This window comes from Ochotona princeps, chromosome 10 (genome assembly GCF_030435755.1).
Source record: "Ochotona princeps isolate mOchPri1 chromosome 10, mOchPri1.hap1, whole genome shotgun sequence".
Lineage (NCBI taxonomy): Eukaryota > Metazoa > Chordata > Mammalia > Lagomorpha > Ochotonidae > Ochotona > Ochotona princeps.
The window spans coordinates 61,625,625-61,645,974 of record NC_080841.1 but is presented as its reverse complement, the minus strand read 5'-3'; the positions used below and the strand labels follow the sequence as shown (position 1 = coordinate 61,645,974).

General features: G+C 36.9%; 1 protein-coding gene across 1 annotated transcript; it reads right to left on the bottom strand.

The window, feature by feature from the left end:
• Window positions 1–461: 461 nt before the first annotated feature.
• On the bottom strand, window positions 462–15,279 carry LOC101527977 (aldo-keto reductase family 1 member C15-like). Its single transcript, XM_004588485.3, has 9 exons — window positions 15,164–15,279; window positions 10,682–10,849; window positions 10,003–10,119; window positions 9,035–9,112; window positions 7,783–7,905; window positions 5,472–5,581; window positions 3,245–3,410; window positions 1,308–1,390; window positions 462–950 (listed from the first exon to the last, which is right to left on the bottom strand). The coding sequence occupies exons 1-9, from the start codon at window positions 15,248–15,250 to the stop codon at window positions 908–910; spliced, it is 975 nt and encodes a 324-aa protein (XP_004588542.2). The 5' UTR covers window positions 15,251–15,279; the 3' UTR covers window positions 462–907.
• Window positions 15,280–20,350: the final 5,071 nt, after the last annotated feature.

The window sequence follows — 20,350 nt, the reverse complement described above, 5'->3', positions numbered from 1 at the left end:
AAGCAGATGGCAGATCTCTGCTATCTCTCCCTTTTTATCTATTTACCTTACAGGTAAATTAAACAAAAATATTAAAAAGAAATTAAGTGATTAATAAGATGTCCTGTCTTACCACAAGTAAAACATAATAGTGCAATTTTAAACAAGATGTGATAGATTGGGAAGTGTTTGTTTTAAGTAAAAGGGAAAGCATAAAAAGTACATAGTGAATATATGTTTAATTTTGGAAATAAAACTACAAACAAAACAAACATCTTTTCATAGGAAAAATCCTGAAGTAAAATGCACTAAAACTTAAATATTTTTAAAGGCTAATTTATTTTTATTGGAAAAGCAGATCAGATCTGTGAAGAGAAGAAGAGGCAAAGAAAGATCCTCCCTCTGCTGGCCCACTCATCAAGTGGCCAAAATAGCGAGAGCTGAGGCAATCCAAAGCCAGGTTGTAGGTACTTCCTCTGGGTTTTCCACGTGGGTGCAGGGTCCCAAGGTCTTGGTCCATCCTCTGTTGCTTTCCCAGGCCACAGGTAGGAAGCCAGACTGAAAGTAGAGCAGCTGGGACATGAACCAGTGCCCATATGCAATCCTGGGTGCCTGCAATGTGAGAACTTAGCCATTGAGCTATCATGCCAAGCCCAAAACTTAAATATTTTTAAGGAGATTACTGTTTATTTTTATTGTCTGTCCTTTCATTTTTGTTTTCAAAACTTTCTACAATTTTGGCCATTACTTTATTACTTAGAGAAAACAAACACCCTTGTGTTAAAATATCGATTACTTCATAGTGTGACAAGGTCATCCAGCAGAGAATACCAGCACTGTTTTCCTAGTCATATCTACCAAAAACAAATCCTCTGTCCACAGCGTCAAGAAAGAAAATATTCTGGTAGTCATGTTCCATAATTCATGGTCAGTATTCATCAGCAAATGGATATTCAGGGTGAGTAATGCAACTGAAAGAGAATAAGGAATAGTAATTTATTAACTCTCTCTTCATACTAAAAAGGCACTTCTACCCAAGCAAGATCTGTACATCTGTGTCTAATGAGTCAGTGGTCCCTGTACAAAGAGCCTCTAGGATAGATAATACCTAAGAAATAGATTCACAACAATACATGAGTTTAAACAATTCTGCTAGCTCAGAGGTTGAGTCACAGAACCTATTTCTCCTCTGAAATCTACAGGAAAGTTCCTTCTTCCGATCTATCCCCAAGCCAGGACTTCCTTGCATGATTAGGGAACAATTATGCCCATTTTAACATTTGTGCAACACAGGATATCCTGTGAAATAAACAATAGGGGTCACTTACAATAGAAACCTAGAATATCGGAAACTTTTGTGGAGGCCATCCAATTCTTTCATGTCCTCTGCAGTCAATTCAAACTCGAAAATCTGAAAAAGATGGAAGAACCATTTTGATATTTTTCCATGGAAGCTTCCTTCACTTGGACATACGAGAGCATTCCTCGGAGACTGGTGAGAATAATCACATTAAGGGAAGATTTTCATCTTTATCACCTTCCAGGTAAATTCAACTTAAGAACTTACGCCCAAGTTCTGTTACTTGTATCTTGAGACATACAATTTATCAATTCCCAGACTTACTAAATAGTAAAGCAATTTTTTTCTTAAAACGTAAGGACCATATGCCCACTCCCTTGGCATGGTTAAAGGCACTTCCTTCTTTACTATCCCCTTCAGCCTTACCCAGCTATGAACTGAAACAAAGCCTTAAAATACATAATAACCTTTCCAAAAGAGCCTGTTGATATCAAGAGAAAACTGTTCCATTCCTGAACCACACCATTCCCTCACCTCATACCTCCCAAAACCAGTGTGCTTACGGTATGTTTGCTCTCCCCTTTTAAATACCTTTCTTATTGAACTTATAGACACAAGAATCTTAGTTCAAGGAAATTTCCCTTTGAACAAATCTCTTGCCCTGAAATCCAATTTTGTTTTTATTTATAGTGTGTAGCCCCTTAATAACAAGGAAATATTTCTACTTAAAAAATAAATAGACTAAATTCCCTACTGCATCCAGGAAATAACTTCACAGAAAATCCAAGGCTGTAGCTATCTACATGATAGGTTGGAAAGTGTTTATTTAAGTAAAAGGAAAAGCATAAAAAGTACATAGTGAATGTATGTTTAATTTTGGAAATAAAACTACAAACAAAACAAACATCTTTTCATAGGAAAAATCCTGAAGTAAAATGTAGCATGACACATGTTCATGTGTCAATCATCTGTCTTTGTTCTCATATATCTGTTATCTGTGTCATCTGCCCATCTTTATCATCTATCCCTCTACCCCTCGTTAACTCATTCATTGGTCCTACATTAAAATTACTCCAGAAGAAATATGCTGTCATATAAAATGTTTTACAATACTGAGTTGAATAAAAATATAGTGACTTTTTACAATGTTTACATAATGAAAAACTAAAGTGATTTTGTGAATATTTTCACAAAAATGTATCTGTTGATTTTCTCTGAAATGTATTGACTTCATCTATACTTATAGGATTTAAATAAATACATTATAAATAATATGCTCCAGGTGTCATCTTTTTAAGTACTAAAATCATAATGAAAATTTACCTGTTTTATTAAAATGGGAGAAAGTTCAAAAATCCTTAATAGGCTCAAAATAAAAAGACCATTGGTTGACCTAAGGGGTCTGGATGTATATAAGGAAGCATTTGACAAATAATATTACATATTGATCCATAAGGTTCTATCCAGCTTCCTACTTGCCAAGGTCTCTACCAGGGCGAACATGATAAAAATGACACAGAGGGTGTCACTTTATTGAGCTCTAAGTCCAAACAGCACACTATCATACAAACGAGTAAATTTAAACTAATAAAAATACTCATGAGCCAAGCCAAGTACTATGAAGGTTAAAGAACAAGTGTAGTGGAGCACTTCGTTTCTTTAATAATTAATCCTCTCTCAACTTGAGCTTAAAGTTCACATATGAGTTCAAGTGGAGAAGATGAAGAAGAATCTATACATGGAAAGTCTCATAAAACAAAGGCATTGAAATTCATACAGGCACTAGTAAGTCGCCAACCTAACTTAAAGGTGATAAAACATTGGACTGTGAGTCCAGCGTTCTCTTTTCCCATCCTGCAAGATGCCCCTTACAGGACCCTGAGATGATATTTGTGTATAATGAGACATGACACATGCCATCCTGTAAAAGACATGTTTTCACACATTCCTCTGGAGAGGCATCACCTGAGTGTTCTCTTTGATTCTCTTCTCATTGAAGCTTTTGGCCAGAACCACCACCCCACGCTGCACGAGGTAGCGTAGGGAAACCTGAGCTGGTGTTCGGTTATGTTTCTTGGCAATGGCATTCAGGACTGGGTCTTCCAAGAGATATGGACTATTCTGATCAATCCTAGGGTGGAAATATACACAGATGTAATATTAAAGATGTAAGATGTAAAACCAAGACTGTGTTCACCTCTTAACACAAGCCCCTCAGACAATTCACAGAAATATGTACACAATGGTAGTGTTAAAAAAATTTCATAAATATAAGATTCATTCACAATGGCAGTAACTGAAAACAATTAAATTGGTCATCAGTAGGTGAGTGAACATTTGTAATATTTATGCCCCAATACTGGAATATTTTTATCAATATAGATATTTACCACTGTGTCTTGTCGATACTCTGGGATATAAGTTTCAAGATCCTCGATGCATACCTGAAGTTACAGCTACTACAGAATTTTACGTATAACATAATGTTTCCTATCTACACATACACAATTTGAATGACTGTTCTGTCTTAAGAAGCACTTACGCACTGTTAATGACACTTTTGCAGCTTGAGGTGCAAGAGCAAAGCTAGCACAAATTTATTTTTTCTTCATTACAATTTCACAGATAAAAAATTCATTCTTAACAGAACCTAGCAACTTCAGCATATCTTTTTTTTTTTAATTGAATCAAGTGTTTTTACGTTTTCACTTAGTAGAAGCATTTTACAGCTCCTCTTTGGCACATCCAAATCGCATCATCATTACTGTTGTGTTCTGAGATCATTATATACTGTCAACCATGGATAATTTGAACACAAGCACTCAATGCTGAGACACTTGATCTGATAACCAAGATAACCAATAAGTGACTACTGAGTGTGTCACCACAGTGTGAATACTTGGAATGTTACTCATGCCTCTTTGCCTCAGCCTTTCTCTCTTCCTTTTTTTCTCTCCATTTCTCTCCAGTTTCAAATGGAATGAATAAATACTTTAAGATAAAAGCAAGAGATGTATAAATTGCTTATTTAAGAATTATCCACTTAGTATTTTAGGACCACAGTTGATTTCAGTAACAGATATGTACAATCAACATAAAGTGGAATGAACTACAGATTCTTGCAACTGTATCCATAAATCTCATGCAATACTAAAAAATAATTTTATATTAATAACTTCTTTCATATTAAGTACTAAAATATACAAAATTGCTATGAGGTGAAAATAATGTGATTTCCAGGAGATGAGAAGGAATCATATCTAAAATATATGCATGCTGATTGATACAGACTTAAAAACCATTTTTAAAAATCATATTTGGAGGGAGAAGGGCATTTGGCTTAGTGGTAGAGACACCATATTCTACACCACAGTGTTTGAGATTGAGCCTCAGTCTTAAGCCTGATCCCAGAACCTGCTCAGACAGATCTTGGGTCGAAGTACTGATGGCTCAGGTAATGCATCCTAGGCACCCACATCAGATATTGATTCTGAATTCTCACTTCCTGTCTTTGCTATAGTCAAGTCTGAGTAATTTCAAGCACTTGGGGAGTGAATCAATGAATAGAAGCTGTAGCTGTCAGTACATTCTTCTGAATCATTCATAGATAGATAGATAGATAGATAGAGCACGGTAAGTTAAGTCACTGCTGGAAATGCTTACAATTCCGGATTTTGGGTCAATTCTGGTTCTCTGCTTCTAATCAAGATTGATTTTCTAAGATTTTCTAAGATTCATTTCCTAAGGCAGAAAATAAAGCTCCCAGTATTTTGGTCCTTGTGGCCCATGTGTATGATCCAGAACTTTCAGGCTCCTGACTTTAGCCTGGAATAGCCCCAGCTTTTTGAGGACATTTAGATGTTGATCTCTATCTTTATCTTTCTCTCTCTCTCTCTCTCTCTCTCTTTCTCCCCCTTTCCATATACATACACAATCATACACATGTATTCACAAATACACATACACACACATATATGGAGTCATATTGGGAACAGATGAACATATATGTGAATCCAGAGTGGGAGAATGTAGGTGACAATGAATCTGGGTTTTGGAACAGGGGAAATTCAATACACTATGTTGTGCTTACTTTTTTGTCCTAGCTATTTTATAATGAAGTATAAAAACATATTTTAAGTGTTCCATTATCAATAGTACTGCTGACATATGTTAATTTTCATATTCTCATTACCAGGTCGGATCTCTTTGTGATCCCAAGGCACTGAAAGCAACAAGAACAATGTCCTTGGACTTGCAGTACTCCAAGAGTTTGCTCTGGTTGAAATAAAAATGGCATTCCACCTGTAATGGGTCAAGACCAAAAGGTATCAGAATACATGCATCAATTAAGACACTGCTTGTAGCATCTACAGCCCATAACCCATTAAGTTCAAGTATCACCTCTACTTCTAATACTATGTTGGTATAAGTACTACATTATTTAAATAGCTCATTCTCCCTAGGCAATTGCTGAAATAGCTCCAAATCCCAGCAGATGTCAGAGAGGTGAAGTAAATATCTTCTTATTCTTTTGTTTTATGAATGTCTTAAATCATTAAAATATCTAATTTTCAAACTTAATTTCTCTAAATGTCAGCTTTTACTAAAAGAAACCAGAATTCTTTAATGACTGATATCAGATATCATCAGCAGCAGGAAATCAAAAAATTCTGCCTAGGAAAGCTTACACTCTTAAAAAACAAAGAAAATAAAGTCTGTCAAAGAGACCAGAAACTCACATGAAGAAGCTTCTGGTAATCAAATGATGGAAATCTAAGTATATAAAAAATGTAATCCAGCGTGTGGTGCTGCAAGGTAAGCTATAAGGGAGCTGGTTTGAGCACTTGCTGTTCCATTTTGAATCCAGCTCCATTCTAATGTACCTGGGAAAGCAACAGAAGATGGCCAAAGCACTTGGAACCCTATGTCCATGTGAGATATTTAGATAGATTTCTAGCATCTTTGCTTCAGCCTAGCCAAGCCTTAGCTGTTCCTATTCCATTTGGGGAGTGAACCAGCAGATGGAACATTTTTCTTTTTCTGTCTCTGTCAATGACTGTGTCTATATCCTTATCGCTGTATCTCCATCTCTGTAACTCTGCATCTTAAATAAGTAATTAAACCTTAAATGAAAGAAAAGAGAAGTTACTGATGGTGATCAAATATTTCATTCTGATCTTCAGTTTATGGGAAACACAAAAGGAGAATGCTCAACAATAGCACAGATCTCTTCAGTGAAAAAATTTGTGGAAAATTGTCAAAGGAAAGGATTTCATGTATTACACAAATTTGAGAAAAGAAGGAAAGAATGAAATCATAGGAATGGAAGTTTGATTAGGAAAAGTATAGCTGAAAAAAAGGGAGGGGAAAACAAGAGTGAGGAATTATAGATGAAAAGAGACTGGAGAGACACATCTTCTGATCATAACAGGCAGGTGGATCTAGAATCCACTCTAGTTTGAGAGGAGTATCTATGAAAATGTTATATTAGTCATGTTTTAACATTCATGATATTTAATGACACAAATAAAACTTGCAAAAAATGTAGGCTGGATGATGGTATTCTGGAAAACAACATTTACATATACATAATATATGTATACATATATAATATATATATAGACATAATGTTCACATATTTTAAATATATGTACTACAATATTTTCAGAGCAATTAATAAAATATCTCCTTCAAATAACCAAGTGGTAGGAGTACATATGAGAATGCTTGCAAAAGTTTCTAGGAAAGTAAAATTAGATTTACTTTAATGCAAAAAATATGAATCGATCATGGAATTTTATAGGGTACATTTTTCATGAATTTTTGAATGCCCCTTATAGAAATGAATTTGAAAAAGATTGTTCATGAAAATAAACTCACTTTCTCAGTCTGTTTCTCATGCTCTTTTGGCAGTATTTTCATTTATGGTAAGTTTTGATTTGGCGTTTTCTCTTGTCACTCTAACTCCTCTGAAAAATTGTCCACTAACTGCATGCTACTAAATACAATGTTTTTCCATCGGGATGGATACCCAAGTCTGATACCACAATCTCCTCAATTCCCATTTCTCTCTACCTGTGTGCACACTTCTGCCTCCTTGCTTGTGTTTCTCTGGCCCTGAACAGTAGACTTTCCTGTCTTCTTCCATCTCATCCTATCACTTTCTCCAGGAAAACTAATCCATTTCTGTTTTATTATCCACAAAGTAATGCCCCCAAAAGTCTGTCTCTCCAGCACAGACCATCTTTCTGATTGCCATTCTAACACTGGCAACTCATTATCCCCATTTGAATGATTCATACAAACCTGAGACTTAATTTTCAGTAATGAAGCCATGCTTCCCTCACTCCACTAATTTTGCGCTTTTCTGGTGTTTCTTATTGCCATAAAAGGAATGATAATCTGTGCAATGGGTATCAAGCAACAAACATAATAAAAGTGAATTAAGGAAGATGAATGTGAAGAGCAGAATGTAGAGAAATCCCAGAGTGGTAAATATTCACCTGGTTGCAGACAGGCTTATACTTGAGTCCAGGCTTGTTCAGTATCAGTTCCAGCTGCTTGCGATTGAAATTGGACACCCCAATTGACTTGGTTAATCCTGCATCTTTGCACTTCTCCAGAGCCTGGGGAGGTGGGAAACGTGTAGTTAAACATTTAGTGTACTCTGTTTTTTCATTTATCACAGGAGTTTCTAAAAACTGTATGTATTTTTCAACATTTATAATAACTTTGCTGAAACAAGTTTATCACATGAATGTATTATTTCCTAATGCATTTTACTGGTAGGCAGATTGATTTTTGCCTCCTCATTGTATCACAATCACACTAAGGAAAATGAATCTTGAATTGTTTTAAAATTCCCCTTTACAACCCTTGCCCCTTCAATGGTGTCTAATTTGTGTTAAGGTTTTAGTTATTTTAACAATGGTAAAGAATCAGACATAAAGATGTGCTGCAAATTTTCTGCCAGCAGAGGTTTTGTTGACACCTATTTCCCAAAAATGTGGAAAAAAATATGTTATGGGCTCTATGAGGGCAGATTCCACTCTTTTAAAGAGCACCCTTGTGGTAAGTCAGGCTGCCTCTTTCCCTCACTCTAGAGATGTCCTTATCCTATCTTGGACATAACTCTACCTCTTGTTAAGTTTATTCTATAGGATCTCTTGGGAGGACTAACTGCCTCAAACTTCTCTGTTGTACAAAGAAATGTCTGTTAATCCAAACAGGTTGAGATTGGGGTCAGCACTGCAGAGTAGGAAGTTAAGCCATCAGTTATGACATAACCATTTCATATTAGAGCATTAAAGCACTGTTTTCAATTCTGACTTCTCTGCTTCAGATCTAGCTTCCAGGTAATGCACCAGGGAAAGCAGCAGAATATTGCCCAAGTACTTGTGTCCATGATGCCCATGTAGGGAATCTGAATGGATTTCTAGAATCTTATTTTTTGCCTTACTGGAACTCAATCATTTTATCCATTTTCAAGGGATGACAGGCAGATAGATATGTTTTTCCTCTGTCTCTTGCTCTATCACTCTGTCCTTTAAATAAAACAAATATTTGAAAAAATTAAGAATTCGAAATTCTTAGAGGTTACCTTGTTTACCTCCCTCATTTTATAGACAGGAGCAAAGAACACAGGTTCAGTACCCTGAGATCAAATATCTGCTGTAGCAAAAAGCTATCTTTTCTGGTCCCCAGGTAGTACTTTCTAACTTTGTTTTTGGTGCCTTTCACTGTAGCAGTACATACCTCCCATGTGTCACGAAGGTCCACTGGATCTACAATAACATGCCCTTTGGCATCCTTTGGTAGAAATTCATTCCCAGGCTAGAAAACAGAAAGAAGACAGGATGAAAAAGGTTTTCTTTCAGAAAGAGCTTTCTGATTCCTATGGACATTTGTCACACAGCCTTCAGGAAGCTGTAATTAACTGCAGTGTGTTTGAGTGTACATGTTCATACACGTGTCTGTAAGGGATGACTAAGGGAGGGGAAGAAAATCAGAATCATCTAAGACACTGTAGACAATGGGCTACACCATTACATCTATCTTCTACCCACAAATAGCACTAAAGTCCACAAGACTGAGGTTCCCTACAGTTGTATTAAATTCATTTCCTATGGACAGTCATGATTGGAGTATTGTAATAATTAGAAGTTTATTCATTGTTGATAATAATCTGTCTCTTACACAGCAAGGGTATCAGAGTTGCTGAGTCAATGTCCAAAGTGAGAAGAGGTCAAATCAGCAAAGTCCAAAGAAGCCTGGCTATGCAATCCAGGCCATTCAGATTGCCTCTCACTACTTTTAGATAAAAAGTACCAGTGGGAACGGTGTTTAATCTCTAAAGTATGACTTTCTCCCTACATCTCTGAATTTGTAGTCATTCAACTTCCTCGAGGACTCTAACTGCTAATGATTCAATAAACCGCAATAAAATAATACATATGGTATTGCACCCAACTGCCTGAAGTGCAGGCAGTATGGTCACCATACTTCAATTCTTCTGAAAGGTGGACAGTAGGACTGCAGAAGTCTTAGTGATGGTGAGACTCAATTCTCTAGGAAAATCAAGTCATTTAGCAGTTTTACTTCCATCATTAAAGTCTACCTCTCTCAAAAGGAACACAGACTACCTAGATATCAAACTGACATGGCATAATGCAAAATATCATTGATGAACCCATTAGGGACACAACAGAAAACGAAAAGCTTACCTTCATAGCAGCTGGAATATGTATAAGGAAAAGATCAACATAATCCATTTGAAGTTTCTTCAATGACATTTCCAGAGCTGGCCGAACCATTTCTGGCCGGTGGAACGTAGTCCAAAGCTGCAACAACAACAAAAGGATAAAAATTGGCTTTTGATTGCATACTTTTGGAGGTCAAAATTAGACATTATTGTTAAATAATTATTGTTATGAATAAGAGTACATTATGAAAATCTAATACTGACAAAGCTAGAACATTTCAGAACAATGAAAGTATCATCTTTTCTTGCTATTTTATTAAAAGGTAAAATGATAGAGGATGAGATGGGGAGGAAGAAATACAATGAAACTACATCTGTTCGTTCACTGCTCAAATTCCCAGAACAGTCGGGTTAGGCCAAGAAAAAGTCAGGAGCAAAGCCAAATCATTGAGTCATCATCTGGTGCCTCTCAGGTGTATCAGACAGAAGGGGCATAAAATTGGAGTAGTGGTAACTTGATAAGCACCTCACAATCAAAGGTGATGAAACCCATTGTGCCGCACAGGCCCAAATCAAGACTTTTGTGTTTTCTGTTTCTATGATATGCCTCCACAATTGTAAAAAATAAAATACTCAAATGCAGAACAATTTTCTTTTCATAATAACATATCTGAAATGACAGTATCCTGTAGTCTCTATACCTTAGTAGTGTAAAATATGTCCTCTCTCTTCACAGTACCATCAGCAATCTTCTCTCTAACAGCCGCCCCAATCTGCTCCTCATTTTCATAGAAGTGTGCTGAATCAATGTGACGGAAACCAGCCTCAATGGCCACTTTGGTGTACTCAAAAACCTTACTTTTGGGAACCTGTAAAACAAAAACAAGGAGAATTGGTGATCTGTCCACTTCACAGAGGAGCAGAGTACATCCTCAGGCACATTCTCACCCATTGTTGCTGCCAACACTACTCACTTACCCTTAGTGGTTGGTCTTGGAAATGTACACTAAGCTGCAAGGTAACCCTTTGTCTGAAATGAACTGGTGAAATGAGCTTCACCATAGAACTTGGAAAATCAAGTCTCACTCATCAAAAATAAATTATAAGGAAACACAGCAGTTGGAACTCACTGAAAATTAGTTCCTACTACACATCATTCGCAGGTTCTACCCAACTAAGCTCTTCAAGTTATTTATGATTCTTCTATCTCCTTCATTTCACAAGACATCTCAGTGGATATTTATTCAGCAACCAATTATTGAATACTTCCTGTGTTGTTAATTGTATTCTAAACACTAAATATTGCAGATTCAACCATGAACAAAAGCATAATCTTCCCTACTATGTGGGTATTCTGCGAGTATGGATTACAGATGGTATTTAAAAAGAAAAAAATTAAATAAAGAAACCAATGGTAATATATCACAAAAAGATGCAAAAAAAAAAAAATAGTTTACATGACCTGTTCTGAAGTGGAGCGTATACGGGAGGCAGCTGAGAAAACAACTAGTGCATTTTTCATCTAAAAATGTATTATAAAAAAGAAAGCCACAGCAAGGGGCTGCAAAGTGAAATACATTGGAGAGAGTGTTTTAATATACACCCAGAGGGCAGGTCCTGCCAATGGAACACCCATAACTAGACAGACATTCCTGAAACTGGAAGATATGCTGATCATCAAGGAAGTCCTGACTTGGAAAAAACTGGCAAAAACACAGAAATTAAGAAGGTAAGAGTGACTGCAATCTGCATGTTTAAAAAAAAAAAGTAAATAAAGTCCGTCCATTTGTTTTAAAAAATGCATCCCTCAATCTCCTTTCATACTATTCGCCTGGATATTGGCAACAACCTTTCTGATTTCTCCCTCTATATTCCTGCATATTTTCAGGATAAGTAATAGGTGTTAAAGGATTTCCTTTGCGTCCTTCTTTGGTTTCCTCTAAAGCAACCCTTCTAGAAGACATCTCAATAATTAATACATTTGAATGATTTTTAAATGTCATTTTATTTTTAATAGAGCTTTCAAGAGTAACACTGGAACTATTCTGAAGTCCACATATGCACAGGTAGGCAATTGTCCTTCTATCTTCAGCATTCCCCTTCTATTTGACTTTAATAATCCCATGATTCACAGACTTTTTTTGCCTGACAGCAAGCCTGGTTTAAACTCAGCTTAGCCTATCCTGAAAGCCTTCCCAGGACAACCAGCTACTCCAGATTCATCCTTTTGGGACCTCTGAACTTCCCCAGGCATTTCGTGATACAATATTGAGCACTGGGGCAATGTATTGCACAGAAGATTAAGCTCCCAAATGACATAATCACATTCCATTTGGGAAAGCCTAGAATCCAGTCCCACCTCCTCTTTATATGTAGCTTCCTCATGATACACCTAAGGGGTAATAGATAGTGGCCCAAGTAATAGTGGCTTCTGGCAACAACATAGGAGGCCCAGATGCAGTTCCGAGCTCCTGGATCTAGGCTGACAGAGACCCACCTTGTGGGGTCATTTGGGTAGTGAACCGGTGAGTAGAGTATCTCTCCCTCTGTATTTCAAATAAGACATTTTTTTTTTCCAAATGAGTACTGTTACCCAGCTGCCCAGGTGTGCATCAAATGTTTTTTTATGGAGAAGTGAATAAGTCTACTACACAAACTCCCATCATAGACTGTTAGTATCAGCTAGGAGCCTAATTATAGTTGTTAATTGATTAATTGATTTGTCAGTTAATAATTACACATACGACTTGAAATACCTTGATCTTACTAGTAAGATCAAAAGGTTACTTTCCCCATCTGTCCTCTTTTGAAACTGGGCCTGCGTACAGTTTAATCCAGAAGACAGATATCATCAGCTCGGACTCCAGTAGTCTCCCAGCTTCTCTTGATAAGTGTTCTTGTCCTACTTTTAAAATAGCAAACCAACTACTTGGTAAATTAACTCACTGCAATAAAGGGATGGTATCACCTACCCTAAACAGTTCTAATCATTTAGTCATGAGTTAATTTATTTTCACTGGAGATAACAGCTCAAGATTGTAAATCCTGTCTCAAGGGTTCTTCCAGCCCATAGGAGCTCAAGGCCCAAAGAAAAAAGTAACTTCCACCTACATGTAGTTCCCAAACTGACAGGAGATTGCTTTGCCATCATCAAAATTCCCTGTAGTATATATTAATGACAAAACAAAGGAGGGTCACCAGACCAACCAGGATCTTGGACAAAAGCAAAACACTTACCTCTCGTTCCCAATTTCAGTCTATAAATGCTTTGCCTTAACTCCTCAGGAAGCTCAGAAATGAAGATTTGTTCAACTCTGCTCTGTAATTTCAATTAAACACATCTTTTCTTGCAACACTACAATGGCAGTGATTAGTTTCTGCACATAAGGCAACATAAGACAGTTTGGGGACGCTACTTATTCTCCCCATGAGTTTTGGGTTAACCTATGAAGCCATGTCAAACACTAATTTATTTTAGTATTTATTACAACCTGCAAAGTGACTGAAATCAACATGCTACTTTCCTACACAAGGGTTTCATGAATCTGTCCTTTGATCAACAACCAAATATCTGAGAAGGATTGAGAAGGAAAAAATGATACAGCAAGATTTAAATACCTCATCTCACAATAACATTTACAAGGCTTGCCTCAAATTTCAAATGATTGCAATTTTGACCACTAATTCTGAAATGTTGTGCTTACATCCTTTCCAGAAAGCAAATATATAGAGACAAAGAATTTCACAATACAAGCACTGGAACATGTTTCTCTTTCAGTAAATGATTGAAGAATGGACTGAAGTCACATTTGGAAAAAGAACCAAGATAACAGTGTTAAAGAAGCTTCTATTCTAGTTGGTGACTCTTACAGTCTGGATTTTAAACACACAAGTAAGATTTTATTCTTCTAAGTGTGAATTATGGTTCAGTTTGTTCCATTCTCATGACATTGTTCTGTCTTTAACAATTGTTATAAACACTGGGTACAACACTGGGTACTTAAGGGATAATCATGCCATTGAAAACAAACTGTAGCCATGCAGTGGTTCAACTAGCTAATCCTCAGCCTTCAACCACCAGCATCCCCTATGCAGTCTGGTTGGTGTCCAGCTTCATGCCCTATCCAACTTCTTCCTTGGGGCCTGAGAAAGCAAAGGAGGATGGCCCAAAGCCTTGGGCCCCTGCACCCAGGGAGAGGACATAGATAAAACTTGAGCCTCTATGGAAATCTGGGGAGTTACCCAACAAAAGGAAAATCAGTCTGCCTGCCTCAATGTTTCCCTGTAAATCTGTAATTGCAGTTAAAATAGATAAATCCTTAAAAAAAAAAAAAAGAAAAAGAAACTGGCTCTGACAGCTATTTTATGTAGTTTCACTGTATGTCTTTTGCATGGTGGAGCACATTGGTCTGTTACTATGGGATAACTCTAAGGAAGCATTTTTAAAACTGCTGCTACCTCACTATGAACAGAGTTTAACATTTTAACTTCACTACAGTGAATTCTGTGATTCAGTTTTTAGTGTTCTTGATGAGCGACAAAATTTTGACCCACTTGTCAGTTTATGTCTCTTAAGTTTAATCTTCTAAGGTTTTAAGATATTGTGGTTTTTTTCTATGTTATATGTGTGATGACCGAAATTCTCTGAAAAATAATTCCAGTCCTAACACACTCAGCAAAACTTTTCTACTTTAAAACAGACCTGAACACTGTAATTTCCTGTTGTGCTGTTTGAACTTCAGGAATCTGTCTGTAACAGAGCAGACTGGCTCTGAATGGGGCAACAGAAGAGCACAGGCAGCACAGCTGGAGCTTTGCAGTTTTGAAACATAACAAATAACAAATATTCACCTAGGAAATTATTGAGGAATTAACTGAGGTGATGCTTGCACAGTACCTAATACTCATGATAAACATGTCATATATGTTAGGAAATAACAATAACAGTAATAAATAAAACCACATAATTCTTCGCCTCTGAATCCCCACAGTCAACAACTTGTCCTGTCAATGCATAAAAGAACTCTGTGACCTAGAAAGATACGAGTTAGAGACAGAGAAATAGAGGCCTAGATGGTTCATTCTAAACTGCTGACTGTCCATCAAGTGAAGGCTCCTGTCTGTTGACAACCATTCCAGGCCAGTTAACATTCACTCTCTCAGACTCCCTGGGGTTCACTTACTTTTGAAGGGGCAGATGTACCAAATCCAAGCTTTGGCATGTAGTGGCCATCATTCAGCTTCACATAATGACTGTGTTTGGGATTCATCCTTGTCCACACCCAGCAACACACCTGACTTTCTTTCCTTCCTCTTCCTGTGTCCAAATGGAAGACAATGTTCCACAGTTTTTTATTTGTACCAGCCACATGATAGGTGGAGCCAAGATTGCAACTATAAAGGATTCCAAAATAAAACTAGAATCAATTCATTGATTCTTTCATGGATCTTTCATGTCTCTGGAGGTATATCTTAAAGGAAATTAGGTGGAAATGCCATGCATGTTAGAGGAATTTGAATTTCCTCTTCAGCATTTTTTCACACTTGAATTTTATCTTCAAAATTAGCTGTCAATGAGTCCTTGAGAATCACACTGGACTTATCTTACAAGAAGCAAAATTATCTTTAGGCTGACCATTTCTAAACACTAATTACACTACATGATCTTTCCTAAATTTCCATACTATCCATTATACCATGTATCCCACCATAAGAGAATGTATTCAGAATTTCTTGATGCTTGGTCTGAAGCACCCACATGACAAAAGTCCTTTCACCACACACTTCTACTTTGATGATCTTATTCCTCTGTATCAAAGCCTCAGTTTGCCTTTTTATATTTTCTGATTTATTTCCTTGAAGTAGCAGTAAAAAATTTTCAAACATTGTTAATAAATTTTTGCATTATTGTTTTACTTGGGGGGGAAGAAAACCTCTGTCTGTTCAACATGTACTCATATCTATAAAAACGCTTACCCATTGTAAAGCACCTATTCCTGCCTCATACCCCTTGTGAATTCTACATTTTTTTCAGTGAGCTTGATCACTCTTACTTGTGCATCATGCAACGTGGTAGTTTATATAAAAATAGGTCAAAAAAACTGCATTAGTGAAACTACACTCTCGACTAGTAATAAATCCTTATGTCAAAAACTCCCAAGCAGTACCTTGTTTATTTTTTTTGTTTTGTTTTGTTTTTAATTATTTATTGTTTAACTTCAGTAATTACATTGTATTATGTGACACAATTACATAGATACTTGGGTTCTCCCCACCCCTCCCCAAACCCTCCCACCATGGTGGATTCCTCCACCTTGTTGCATAACCACAGCTCAAGTTCAGTTGAGATTTCCCCATTGCAAGCGTATACCAAACATAGAGTCCAGCATCTTATTGTCCCGTCAAGTTCAACGGCTTCTTAGGTATACCCTCTCTGGTCTGATGACAGAGCCAGCAGAGTATCATCCCAGTCAATTGAAAGCTCCAACATACCATCAGCAAAAATTTACATCATTATGGAATTAATTGACATAGTAATGAGTAACCAATATGTTAAAAGTAAATGCGGGTTCCCAGCCACCTTCTGTGACCACCTCACCTATACTTCAATTTTAGTTTATACACAACATATAACATTCAAAACATAACATGTTATACATAACATCATATCATCTTAAATTAAGGCAAACATGTGGTATTTAACCTTTTGGGATTGGCTCATTTCCCTTAGCATTATGGTTTCCAGTTTGGCCCATTTGGCCACAAAGAACTGCATTTTGTTTTTTTTAATAGCTGAGTAGTATTCCATGGAGTAGATGAACCATAGCTTTATTGATACTATTATCCTGTGTTTCCCCCATACTGTAAGTTGTGCAACTGATTATTTTACAGAATAATATTCTTGTTTTCCTCTTGTCTCTGACCAGTCTAGGTAACAGATCTTATAGCTATTACTTCACATATTTTGTATTTATCTCAACATTGTGACATTTTTAAATGTTATGAATACACACTATTAATTGGTAAAAATGTTGAACTAAACAAAAATAGGGCAAATTCTGTCATGACCCTCCAATATATTGTTTAATAGACTTTAATACTCTTGAACCTATCATGCAATAGGTTAAAATCTGTCTCAGACACTTTGTGATATTTGTGTATATTTTGTACTAAATGTTTTCTCAAAGTGGAGACATTACTCCTTCTTTCTTCATCTGATCAAGCAATCTTTATAATCCAATGTAAAATGGTATTTATAGGGCCTGGCATCGTAACGCAGTGGCTAAAGTCCTTGCTTTGCTTGCGCTTGGGATTCCATATGCGCACTGGTTCGTGTCCCGGCTACTCCACTTCCCATTTAGTTTCCTCCCTGTGGCCTGGGATAGCAGTCAAGGATGGCCCACAGCCTTGGGACCCTGCACCCACATCGGAGACCCAGAAGAAACTGCTGGCTCCTAGCTTCAGAGTGGCTCAGCTCTGGCCGTTGTGGCCACTTGGGGAGTAAACAAGCAGATGGAAGATCTTTCTCTCTGTATTTCCTTCTCCCTGCATATCTGCCTTTCCAATAAAAATATATAAATCTTTTTTTAAATGGTATTTATAATATAGAATGACACCTAGGAAGACAGGGGGCACAGATGTGGTAAAAGCTATTTAGTCCAGCTATAGTAGATTAAAAGATTTTTATGATGATGGTCCAAGAGTGTAACATCAGAGAACTATATGAAAATGTATTTCAGGAGGCTAGCAAGATGGCTCAATTGGCTTATTCTCTGATTTCAAGCGCTAGCATCCACATTGGCTTCAGTTCAAGTCTCAGCTGTTCTTTTTCCTATCGAGCTTCCTGCTTATATCCTGGTAAAGCAGCAAAGGATGGATGCATATTCTAAGTCTTACATTAAGAAAATAGAGTGTAGGTGTTTGGTCTAGCAGTTAAGACACAGTCGTACTGTATCAGAATGACTTGTTATTTATCAGGCTCTGGTTTCATTCCTGCTGAGCACCAGTCATCTAAAAAAATCAAACAAAACATAAAATTATGAAAATTATTATATTTGGATGAGGAAATGTTTTGTTCAATACAATTCTTAGTATATATACACATACATACACATTCATGCTCAAAGACTTTTCCATCTTTAATCAGTAGCCTTTAATAAACCTTTGTCCTGCTGAAGATATGAGAAGAAAGGGAAGAAAGAAAAAGTACTTATCAGTGTGACCCTCAATTGTCCAAATATTTTTTCTGTGGGCAATTCACTATTCCTTCACAACATTTTAAAGTTCATGTTTTCTACTTCTAAGGCTGTATTAATTCCAGGTTTCATGCATTGAAAATGTTAGAGTTATATGAGATCCTCAGCCAATGGCTTCAGCTTCTCTGAAACCAAGATATCAGCTTCAGAAACATCAAATGACAGCTTCAAGACATAGAATTTTAAAATTGCAACCACATTCTTTGCAACCCATTCTAATTCTTTAGCCCCCAAAAACAGAACCTGTGCCACTCAGAGCAAGTCCACCCGCCAGATGGGTTTTTCGCAGGTTTAACATGTTATCAGTGAATTCCGTGACTGTGAGTGGCAGCTTGAAGGAAAAAGTTAAAAAAAAAAGTCCAACTCAGAAAAACATCTGTTCACCAAGGTAGAAAGCAAAGAAAATTGATTTGCTACAAATAAGCATTTTGCTAGGTTGCAACACTCAACACAGTTGTCTGCTAATAAGCATATGGACAGCAAGAAAACTCTGAAGTTTATTAATTCAACTGGATACAATAGTTTCACATCTTCAGATGAAAGATAACTTGTCCTCATGTAAAATTTTAACCTTCAGTTCACCTGACCCCATGGTTTGGAAGCTGCGGTTCCTCAAATGTTCATGTTTTTGAGACCTGGTCCTCAATGTGGTAGCAGAAGTTTTAAGATGGAAGGTGGTGGGATGGTGGGGGGTATGAAAAGTCACTTGATGAAGGGCATGTGCCCTAGTAGAAGGACCTGAGCTCTTGCCAGAGTGAGGTGTTCAACGAGCAAGTCCAACACCATTCTGTGCTCTGGCTTATTGTTTCAAGATATGAGTTCTTCCTCCCACATGCATTTCTGCCCTTGCCATCTGCGATGAGGTTGCAAACCAAGGTCTCTGACAAAGAATAGTATTTATGTCTCCTCTCAGAGGAAACATCAACTATAAGCACCAAGCGACATCCATGCAGGTTTTCTCAAAACTGTCAAATGGAATGATGGGAGAAAAAAATTTCCTTTTCCCATGCAAAGTGAGTGATCCCAAAAAAGGAAATGTCTCAGCTCTTCGGTATCAAGCACCACATAAAAAGGAGGCATTATTTCAGAAACATTTAAAAGGAAAAAGATGTAAAAGGCAAAAACTGAAATTATTTACCAAAAAAAAAAAAACTATGAGTTGAATGGAGACTGAAAAAAGGATTTGGCCAAAGAGAAGACAGAGTTCACTGTGTCTCTGAAAACACGAAAGAAAATGGACCTGGAGTTGTAAAACAATTAACATATTGCTCAGGATTAAGATGTCAATGTTTACCTAATTCTCTCTGAATTAGTGGAATTCCATTATAGTAATAGAGAAATAATGATGGACTAAGAATACCTATTCCATTCTTACTTCATCAATCCATATAAACAGAGCAAACAAAACAGTGACCTTTCAAAGTTCTTAACAAGCCCCCTTTAAGTCTCGTTAAGCCCATGCCTCTTCTCATGGGGTGTCATACTTATTCAAGTGGCAATAAGAAAATAACATAGATTGAGTGCTTACAGTAAACAGAAGTTGTTCGTGGTTCTGTAGTCTTGAAGTCATGATCAGTATGTAGCATACACCCCATCTCTGATTACTTGGTTCTCAGGTCTGGCTCCACTGCCCAGAGTGATCACTATAGGAAACTATCTGAATGATTCATCTATTTGCTGATATGTTTTCTCATTCATTGTCTGAATTCTCCAACACCAGAATCCTTGCACTTGGAAAGACTCCCTGGAGTATAGCTAACATAAAGGTACTTCAAACAGTTGTGGAAAACCTTGTAGAAATTAAAATATTTAATTGTGCTTTTGAAGATGTGCTTTGCTTGTGGAGAAGAGTGTTGGCGTCCTCAGGTACTCGGTATTTATAACAGAGAGGTGACATTGTGTACATTCACAGCAAATATCGTTCTTCACACAGAAAATTCTATTTTAACTAATCAGCAGAACTAATATGTAAGCTTAGTAAGAATGCAATATGTAAAAGCAGTATTTTTTGAGATTTATTTTTATTTGAAAGGCAAATTACCAAAGGGGAGAAACATACAGAAACAACTACCATTCACCAGTTCCCTCACCCAGATGGCTACAACTGATGGAGCT